General features: G+C 42.5%; 1 protein-coding gene across 3 annotated transcripts; it reads right to left on the reverse strand.

The window, feature by feature from the left end:
• Positions 1 to 494: 494 nt before the first annotated feature.
• Positions 495 to 9754, reverse strand: LOC140708079 (uncharacterized). Of its 3 annotated transcripts, XM_078377966.1 has the most exons (4): positions 9713 to 9754; positions 7900 to 8101; positions 5926 to 6116; positions 495 to 900 (listed from the first exon to the last, which is right to left on the reverse strand). In XM_078377966.1, the coding sequence occupies exons 2-4, from the start codon at positions 8092 to 8094 to the stop codon at positions 828 to 830; spliced, it is 459 nt and encodes a 152-aa protein (XP_078234092.1). In that variant the 5' UTR covers positions 8095 to 8101; positions 9713 to 9754; the 3' UTR covers positions 495 to 827. The 3 variants fall into 3 exon arrangements, 1 of the variants encoding a protein (XP_078234092.1); XR_012088214.2 differs by lacking the exons at positions 7900 to 8101; positions 9713 to 9754 and adding an exon at positions 3664 to 3736 and having other exon boundaries at positions 724 to 900; XR_013537588.1 differs by lacking the exons at positions 495 to 900; positions 7900 to 8101; positions 9713 to 9754 and adding an exon at positions 7021 to 7087 and having other exon boundaries at positions 5977 to 6116.
• Positions 9755 to 10197: the final 443 nt, after the last annotated feature.

A 10197-nucleotide genomic window follows, 5' to 3' on the forward strand; every position in this document is an offset into this window, starting at 1 on the left:
ACCCCCAGGGTGCCTAGACTTAAAGGCGCCAAAATCTGAATGTGAGTCTGTCTGTTCATGATTGTTAGGAAAATATATGGCAATGCCTCCTTGTTCTTTTTAGTTTTACCTCTCTTTAAAAGCAGAAACTTTGTTTTGGGAAGGCACCACATTCTTTCTCTTGATGGGAATCATAACTACATCTCAGCACGGAGTGGGGAGTGGAGACACGGTCACTTGCTCTGGATGCCAAAAGTTCTAGTTACAGCTCTGATGAAGCCTGCTAAGGCTGTGCTGAATTCAAACACCCGGTTGTTATTGTTACCTGCTGTCAAGTCACCTCCAGTTTATGGCAACCCTATGAATGAGCAATCTCCAGAATGACATGTCTCCAACAGCATTGCTCAGCTGTTGTACTCTCAAGCCTGTGGGATCCTTTAAGGAGTCAATCCATCTAATATTTGGTCTTTCTCTTTCCCTGCTGCCGTCAACATTTCCAAGCACTATTGTTTTTTTCCAGTGAATCTTGCCTTCTCATGATGTGCCCTAAGCATGACAGCCTGAATTTTGCCATTTTTGCCACCAGACAAAGTTCAGGACTGATAGGACCCACTCATTTGTCTTGAAACTTAATAGGGGGAACATGGCTGCACGCTTGATCTCAGTGGTTGTACAGCCAAGAATTCCTAAACACAGCAAAGGCTGGTGGGAAAGGCATGAATTCAACACAAACTGGTTGCAATGTGAATCTACGTAAGTTTATTACAAAGCTTTGATTCAACCGTTTGTTGAAAAGGAGGAAAAGCAGGATTCAACAGGTCGGATTGCATGAAATCAGGAGGACAAGATCAAACAGTGGCCAGGATTCCACCGGGTTTGCTCAACATGGACTGCTTGCTCTCATCTATTGGCGAGATGTCCCTGGAAGAAATGATGGACCAGTCAATAAGATGGTGGGAACAGGAAATGCTTTAGCTCTCCTTTAGGCCACATCTATGAGGTGCATGATGCTGCTTGTAGGTCTGAAACCAACCCTTTGGCTTTATGTGCCAGTGGTCTTGTCCTCTTCTGGGACATTCTCCCAGTACTGTACCCCCAGAAAGCCATCTAGCCCATCCATCCGCCCCTCTCCGCTTCGTAGCAACCAATCTCATTTAAAAGTTTGATGGAATTATAACAAATAAAGTGACTTTCAGATTTAAGCTTCTAGTTACCATGAATTCCCTCTGCATATTCTCCAGTATTGTGGGGCCACCAACCTCCAACCAAACACCAAGGTGACACTAGGATGCTTTAAGATAGCAACCACGACGGCAACACAGTAACTGCAACTGTGACCAAGAAACAGAAGGACAACAACCTTAGGGGAAGAGAAGGGTGCCCTCCCACTTTGGGGGGGAAGTGGCCAATGACACCACTAATAAAAATTCCCACCCTACCAGAAACTTTTAGGAAATTCCTTCTCCTTACGGAGAAGTTTGATGATATCTTTCCCCCTCTTCCCCCAGTTCTCTGCCTAGAAAGAGGGTGGAGAACTCCAAGCAGTCATTTGTGCATGGCTATTATCCTAGTTCAGTGGATTAGGTATTTGGCTGCGGAGCCAGATGTTGAGAGTTTGATTGTTCGCTATGCCTTCAGGCAGAACAGCCAGCCTGGGTGACCTTGGGCAAGCTTCAGAGTCCCAGGGCACCTCCGGAAGAAGGGAATGGTGAACCACTTCTAAGGATTCTCTATCTGGAAAATCCTGAAAAGGGTCACCATAAGTCAGACTCAGAATTCACATGATGGCATGTGATAATGGCACATGATGATGATGATGATGATGATGATGATGATGATGATGATGATGATGATGATGATGATGATGATGATGATACTCCTATCCCATTGCTAACCACTATTCTGGAAAAACCTTACTTTATTAAAATAGGTGTGTATTTCTTTGATTCAACCAGCAACTAGACGGTTGTTAATTACTGTCCTGTGCTAGCTGTATTCCATATTTCTCCTCTGAGTGCCTTAAAGAAATTCTGCATAGATGAGTCTGTTTTCCCTCAGTTGCAGAGGTCAGATCTTTTGCAAAATTAAATTGCCTCATAAAGTGAGAGGAGCGAGGAAAATAATTCTCCAGCCTCCAGCCATTGTTAACTTAGGCAATGGGGGATGGATATCAAATTTTAAATGTCCAGGACAGTAGAGAAAGTAGAGGAAAGGAAAACAGAAGAATAGTAACCAAATATAATTTATTGTCCTTCATGGATTGCTGCCTTGTCGTGGCGAAGGGGCTTGAGTAACTCAGAGAAACTATGGGCTATGCCGTGTAGGGACACCCAAGACGGACAGGACATAGTGGAGAGTTCCGACTAAACACAATCCACCTGGAGTAGGAAATGGCAAGCCACTCCAGTATCTTTGCCAAGAACGCCCCATGATCAGAAACAAAAGGTAAAAGACAAGATGGTACATTTAAAAAGCTGACTAGACTTCCAGTTTAGTCTCAAGGTCTACCAAGACAAGGTACTGGTGCCATATCTAGAAGGAAGACACATAAGGCTCCTCCTTCATTCTAGCAGAGGCTTGCCTCAGTTCACTTTTGGAACTTGCTCTTGCTTTGTAAGTGAACAAATGGGAGATGGCACACCTTTGTTTGCATGTTTGATGTCTCCTGTTCTGAAAGATTTGTGTGCCTGGAAAGAAAATGTAAAGAAATATGCCTTGTCTTAACATTTGGTCTAACACTTTGATACTGATATTAAGATAATGTCCTCCACCACACCTAAGGACAGCAGCCCAGTTTAGGGGAACAGGACAGGTTGCCAGTGTGGCACTTAAAGCTCAAGGTAAGGCAATTGCTTAGGGGTGCAGGAGGAAGAGCCAGGTAACTGCAGCTACTATCCACTAGCAACTGCTGCCTGAGACAGTTGACTCATTCTGCCTAATGGCAGGGCCAGTTTCTTCAAATGTTTACATATTTGTTGTTGTTTAATCATTAAGTCATGTCCAACTCTACATGACCCCATGGATCAGAGCACGCCAGGTCCTCCTATCTTCCACTGACTCCCGGAGTTGGGTCAAATTCATGTTGGTAGCTTCAATGACACTGTCCAACCATCTCGTCCTCTCTCATCCCCTTCTACTCTTGCCTTCACACTTTCCCAGCATCAGGATCTTTTCCAGGGAGTCTTCTCTTATCCTGAAATGGCCAAAGTATTGGAGCCTCAGCTTCAGGATCTGTCCTTCCAGTGAGCACTCAGGGTTGATTTCCTTTAAAATGGATAGGTTTGTTCTCTTTGCAATCCAGGGGACTCTCAAGAGTCTCCTCCAGCACATATACAGGAACATAAACAGGCCAGCCAGATCAAACCAAAGGCTTCTCTAGTCCTTTTCATGACACTGGCAAACCAGATGACTCAGGAACCTCAGAAGCAGGGTTTGAAATCATGCAGCTGCACTGGTGACATATGACAGAATCTGGAATCCCTGTTTTTCTGCATGGGACAAATGACAGCTTTTTTGGGGGAGTGGATTACAATTTACACTGCTAAAATAGCCTTGAGAAAACAGTTCACATTTACACACACATATTCAAGCCCCAACCAATGGCCAGTACACTAGCTGCTTATAATGTCCAGTACTAAAAATGTAATTGTAGTTTAGGGCAACTTCTCTCAAGGAGAAACTTACTTTTCATGCATAACATTCCAAACTTGAGTATGGATCTTTGCAATGTGTCCGGCCACTGGATCTCTTACCAAATCTGAGTGAAGATGAAAACAAAGGCTTGTGAATGAGATTTTCACTAATTAGGATACAAGAATTATTATGCCATTACTCTGAATGCACTAATCTCATCCGATTGTGGGAACTAACCATTATCAGATGTGGTAAGTACTCGGGTAGAAGATTTCCAGGATAACCAGCTAGAGCTAGAAAGGGAGGGCTAGGAAAGGATCCTGGCTGGAACATTGCAGAGCCATTGAGGACGGTTGCAGTTGAGATAAACAAAGGCACATGTAGATCAGCGTATGGCTCGCTATTTGGATTGCTTTTGGTGCTGTTTGGTTTGAATCAAATTATGGCATCCACATGTGCTTTTACTTGGAGCAATCCATCCCACCTCTTTTTAGAGTCGTCCAGCAACTTTTTGGCACAGTGGTAGGTGTGATTGGGAGTTATCTTGTTCAGTAGCCCATGCCAATGGTTAGTTCACACCCAAATAGAGCTCCAGATGACGTTATCTAAGGTGACAACCGTGTGACATAGTTGGTGGGATAATGAGTATCCCCTCTATTTTTATCCACTCTTGCGTTTAAAAAATTGTAAACATATTTTCCTATTGATGCAGTGCTATTCTGGACAAATGAGATACATTGGTGGTATTATGTGTACCGTGCTAATCAGATGCATTGATATTTCTCTATGTCACTTATTTTATTTAACAAAATTAAAGAAAGTTTCCAACGCCTACTGAATGATGGCCGTGGGAAAAGGAGGGGAAAGGGATGGGAACTGGGGGTTGGACGTTGGCATTAATTGAAAGGGAGATAGATTGGAGTGGTCCAAAAACCGATCTGGACCTTTTTCATGGGAGAAAAAAAATGTTAATCAGTTTGAACAGAAAGATCACTCAAGTGAATGATAAAATAAATCACACTAAAAAGAAGAACCTTTTAAGCCTGAACCAGTCTGCTCCAGCTTCCCCCATCTGAATGTACCCAGAGTTAGAAGGAACATGATACAAGGCAGTTTAGTATGTCACTAGATTGTTTTCCAATACAGTAATATCTCCATACAATACTTTTTGAGTCAGAATAATTTTTCTTTAATACCATTTCGCTCATCCCAAAAAGCATTCTGTATGAGTGATTTTTGCCACCTCTCCAATACTCAAATTTATTCTTTTCTTTTAAAAAATCTCATTTGGACTAGGTTCTTGGGGAGAAGGAAAGAACAAAGTATTTTCTCCTCAAAGTTTTCGTGTCTCTGGGACTTGGCATACAGTTAGACTGATAATAAGAACCGCTGTTGAATCATGTTTTGCATATTAAAATCAATTCTTAAAATCCTGGCTACCCGACACATAGTGAAGGTTTTTTGAAGAGGCTGGCAGGGTTTTTTAAAATTTAACTCGCTTCTGAAATTGATTCTTTTTTAATTGCTTCAGGCAATGTGAATGCCATTGTCATATTAAATTACTGCCTTGTTGCGGGTGTCAGACATCAGGGACACTGTGTTTGTCTAAAATATTTTTAAAATATCTTTTTCACTTTAGCAGTGCATCATTTAAAATGTATTGTTTGAAAAAAGAGAGAAATGCAGGCAAATGTGCTGGTTGATGAAATTATTTAAAATCTCACATGTAGTTTCCCTGAGCAGTTTTATCAGAGTAATAATTTGCGAAGTGAACACACACAGAGAGATACAAAAACTATGTGACTGTAAATTGATTTAAAATGCACTGGAGGTGAAACAGATACAAATCAGCAGTGTAGCCAGGCGCTTATATTTGCATTCTTGGATAGAGTCAGAGATCAGATCTATAGGACACCAAACAAAGCTTCAAAAGGTTACGTTTTCTAAACCAACCAGGTTCTTGTTCAAAAGTACACATATCATTAAATACACAACAAACATGGTTGAATGACAATTGTGGTTCAGAACAACAATGTTGAATACACATAATTTCAAATTCACACTTTTAAAAGGTAAGCATTAAAGCTCTGAATCTGATCGGATGAATCTGTTAGTCTCTACTTCTCCTACATACTGAGGTTCTAAATCTGAAATTCTTTGCATCCTTATTAGGAAGATATTTGCAAACCTTGGAAACTTTAATCAAAATCAAGCTGAAGCACAATTCTCACCCAGCTATAATCATCTTACAACTCAAGACTCTGAGATAAAGAGGCATACAGTATATATGAATAGTAAACAAGTTCCATTTACCTTGGCCGGTTGATTGAATTGAGATATTGCTGGGCCTCATTGTAAAACTGCAACAGTTCATCCACCGATGCTTCCTTGCCAGGGAACTGAGGTGCATCATGTACAGCCATGCTCCCAAAATGGCCAAGAAACATGGCCAGGAAACAAGCGAATATAACTACAGTAAGCCAACGTCTAGGTGGAGCAACCATCTACGTTGGGAAAGAGAAGAAAAGAAACAGAATGAGAAAACCAAGGATGGAGATCAAGCCTATGAAGAATGGTTGAGGGAGCTGGACATATTAACCTGAAGAAAGAAGACTGAGGTGATATGATAGCCATCATCAAATATTAGAGTGGCTGTCAGATGGAAGGTTGAGAAAAACCTGCCTTCTGCTGCTGCAGAGGCTAGGACCGGAACAAATGCATTCAAGTTGCAAAAAAAGAGATTCTGACTAAACATTAGGAAGAACTTCCTAATGGTATGAACTGTTCAACTCTGGAAGGGATTAACTCAGCAAATGGTGGACTTTCCTTCATTGGAGGTTTTTAAACAGAGTTTGGACAGCCATCTGATAGGAATGCTTTAGCTGTGGGCTTCCTGCATCAGCAGGGGATTGAGCTAGATGAGTCTCGGGATCCGCTTCTACTCTATTGTTCTTTGATTCTACAAATCCCATCCTGGAAGGCAACAATGAACAGGTCACCATGGCTGCAACCCTTTAGCCACATATCTGGGAATGAGATTTATAAACAGGTATGTACAGCCGTGAGACTTTCTTCTGAGTAAGCACATAAAACATTAAGCTACTAACATATTTTTCTGTGTGTCTCTCTCTCCCTCGCCAGTTAAGTGATAAAGGTAAGTGTTGCCTTACACTATGAAATAATCCAGTGCAGCCACCCACCCCCCACTTTCAAAAGTTGTCCAAACCTGTGGTACTGTCATGGTAAGGAGACCCCATAGGATCAGGTCAAATTACAAATTATTCTTTCTTCTTTTCCCCCATGAAGCTACAGGTGACAATACCTTTGGGAGTAATATTCTCAGCAATCGTGACTCACAGAGAAATAACCCAAGGTTTCTCCCCACACCACCTCTATCCCCATTTTCACCCTGAGTTTGCAGCAAGCGGGAGACAGGAAAGATGCTGGCCTGGGTGTCTTCTTTGGTGTCTTCTCTCTATCTCTTTCTCTGCCAAACTCAGAGCATTTTTATACCTCTTTCTTTCTCCTCCCCCTCCCCCTTTTCCTCTTTCCAACCACCCCATAGCTTGGGGTGAACATTTTGACAACTCCACACTCAACAAGCGCACCCCTCCCTCCAAAACCATTAGAATGGCAAGTACTGGATTCCATTTTGTGTCCGTTGGCAGGGTTAAAATGCTTGTGATTAATTACTTGTTTGTCTTCCATCAGTCTGAAGGCAAAGTGGAGAAAAAAAGCTACTAACAGCTAAAAAAAGCAACAAATGTGTGCTGTGTGCTCATGTCAAAGATACATGGTGTGACTGTGGATATAATGAATATATTCTACTTCAGATAAAGTACACAGATTATAGAAAATCACAGATTATAAAAAGAATGTTCTTGATCCCATCCTTTGCTTTTAAGGACCCCAGTCCTTTTGAACAGCTGGCTAAACAGAAAGGTCTTTGCCTGGTGCCGAAAAGCCAAAAGTGTCAGAACCAGGTGGAGCTCTATAGAGAGGGCGTTCCAAAGTTGGGGGACAACAGCCGATAAGGCCCTATTTCGACATGCCATCCCCCTCACCTCTTTCAGGGATGGCACCTTCAGAAGGGCCTCCTGGCCTGACCTTAGAGGATGGATAGGCTCATGTGGAAGAAGGCGGTCCTTGAGGCAACCAGGTCCTAAGCCATTTAGAGACTTATATGTCAAAGTAAGCACTTTGAATTGGGCCTAAGCAGCAACCGGCAGCCAGTGTAAATTTTTCAGAACCAGCGTGTTTATGAGTCCGTGCGGCAGCACCACTTACCAGCCGCACAGCCTGGTTCTGTGGCAGTTGCACTTGCCGGACCATCTTCAAAGGCTGCCCCACGTATAGAGCATTGCAGTAGTCCAGTCTGGTTGTTACCAGTGTATGTGTGATTGTTGCCAGGCTCCGCTCATCCAGGTAAGGGCGAAGTTGATATATTCTCCACAGCTGTAAGAAGGCATGTCGAAGATACATGGTGTGACTGTGGATATAATGAATATACTCTACTTCAGATAAAGCACACAGATTATATAAAATCACAGATTATATTAAAGAATGTTCGTGATCATCTTTCATCCAGGAGACCCTGGAGCTGCTCAGCCACCACACATTCCAACACCTTGGCCAGAAAAGGAACGTTCGCTACTGGTCAGAAGTTGATCACTAGACCTGGGTCCAGATTAGGTTTTTTAGGAGTGGGCAAAAGATAAGGGGCGGTCTTATTTTTTGTCGACCTGGCATTTACCAACAGCATTTACCAACAACAAAAATTAATATAAGACCCTGTCTTATTTTCGGGGAAACATGGTAGAGTTCCATCCCACAAAAAAGTGGTTTCCTGAGAAGAAAAAACTGCTATTGATTCATCAGCTTGCTGAGTGACTGACGGACCAGTTTTAAAACTTATATCCTGCCCTTGTGGTGTTTAAATCCCACTTAGGGTGGCTAACACCAATTAAACCTAGTCATAATGTCAAGTCTTTAAGATTCCAGGAGACTCTTGCTGTAACAGTTTCTCACCTTTCTTACTTATCACCATTATATATTATTTTAAAATCTATAATATTAATGAAAGAGAATGTCTGCTTGCACATTTTTCTCTGCAGTGGCTCCAAGGTCATGAAACCCATAGGCTTGTAACTTTAAGTGGATACTGAGAGGACCGTGGGGTTATAATCCCCCAAATATTTTTGGGTTATTTTGCTTTCTGTTTTTGTTGTTTTGTATGTGTGTGTGTTTATTGGCCCACTTAAAATCTGTTTGTGGCCTGCATTATCATCTTCAGTTGCTAGATGAAGACAAAACTGAAGTTATGTCTGGGAAACCCATTCCTTCACAGCAGGGCCTATAGGCAACTCCATATGCTGATTTTCTCCGTAGGGCTCTGAACTCTTCAAACAATTTAAAGAGAGATGGAGGGATCCTGCTGCCTTGTAAAGGGGTAGAGAAGAGTGACCAAAGTAGAGGCTGAGTGAGCATCAGGTTGGAGGAAAAAGGAGAGAAAGACCAATAAACTGAAAAACAGTGAAGGGAGGGAAAAGAAGAGAAAGAGCACTGGTGGAGGAGTGAGGAATAAGAAAGGAAAGCTGTGAAGAAGGGAGGGGTGCTATTACATAAATACTTTATTGTTATGGCATAATCAGAGATGCTGACCAGGTTAAAAGAACTGCACCTTCGGTTCCAGAACTCAGTAAAGCCTGTTAATCCACCAGAGGATAACACACAGGACATTGTGGGACTAAATGATATCGAGGAGATCTCCCCAATTATGCTGAGGGGTGCTATTGTGTTTCCCTAAATTATAACGGTCCAAAGAGTGCAGCCCCTTTATGTTGGCTCAAACCCTCATCCTAGCTTCCCTCCCTCAAGTCTTTCTTTCTGGAGACAAAACACCATCTTTAGTTCCTTAGCTCTTCTTAGCTCATTTCCCCTCAACTTGCCCCCCCAAGGACACATTTCCCCCTAACGTCTGGTTTAAATTTTCATTCTGCTTTGTTGCCACATACAGTTAAAAGCGCAGCATAGAGAACTATTGTTCAGACCTAAAGGGAGGAAGTTAATCTTTCACGGTGCTGTCGGATTACTTACGTACCTTTAAAAAATGTGAAGGACAGCCTGCTTTGTATGATTCTCCTTCTGCCACCAAGAAAGAACCAGAGAAAGAAGGAAATAACGCTAGAAATTGTTTTGCTTCAGGGTTCACACTGAACCAAAATGCCTTTGTGTGGTACTGTAGCTCTATTTCAGTATAATGCAATGCAAGTCTATTTAGAAGCAACTCCATTGAATTTGAGGGACGTGCTGGCGCTGCAGGTTAAACCGCAGAAGCCTCTGTGCTTTAAGGTCTGTAGATCTTCAGCTGTAAGATCGAATCCACGTGACAGAGTGAGTGCCCGTCGCTTGTCCCAGCTCCCGCCAACCTAGCGGTTCAAAAGCATGCAAATGCGAGTAGATTAATAGGGACCACCTCGGTGGGAAGGTAACAGCGTTCCGTGTCTAAGTCGCACTGGCCATGTGACCACGGAAGACTGTCTTCGGACAAACACTGACTTTATGGCTTGGAAACGGGGATGAGCA

The sequence above is a fragment of the Pogona vitticeps genome, chromosome 6, assembly GCF_051106095.1.
Source record: "Pogona vitticeps strain Pit_001003342236 chromosome 6, PviZW2.1, whole genome shotgun sequence".
Lineage (NCBI taxonomy): Eukaryota > Metazoa > Chordata > Lepidosauria > Squamata > Agamidae > Pogona > Pogona vitticeps.

Excerpts from the sequence above, each read along its gene's own strand:
- LOC140708079 (XM_078377966.1), bottom strand. The coding sequence starts at position 8,094 with ATGTATCTTCGACATGCCTTCTTACAGCTGTGGAGAATATATCAACTT. Across the intron at positions 6,117-7,899 it reads AGAACCAGGCTGTGCGGCTG|ATGGTTGCTCCACCTAGACG; the intron begins GTAAGTGGTGCT and ends TTCCCAACGTAG. Across the intron at positions 901-5,925 it reads AATTCAATCAACCGGCCAAG|GGACATCTCGCCAATAGATG; the intron begins GTAAATGGAACT and ends CATTTCTTCCAG.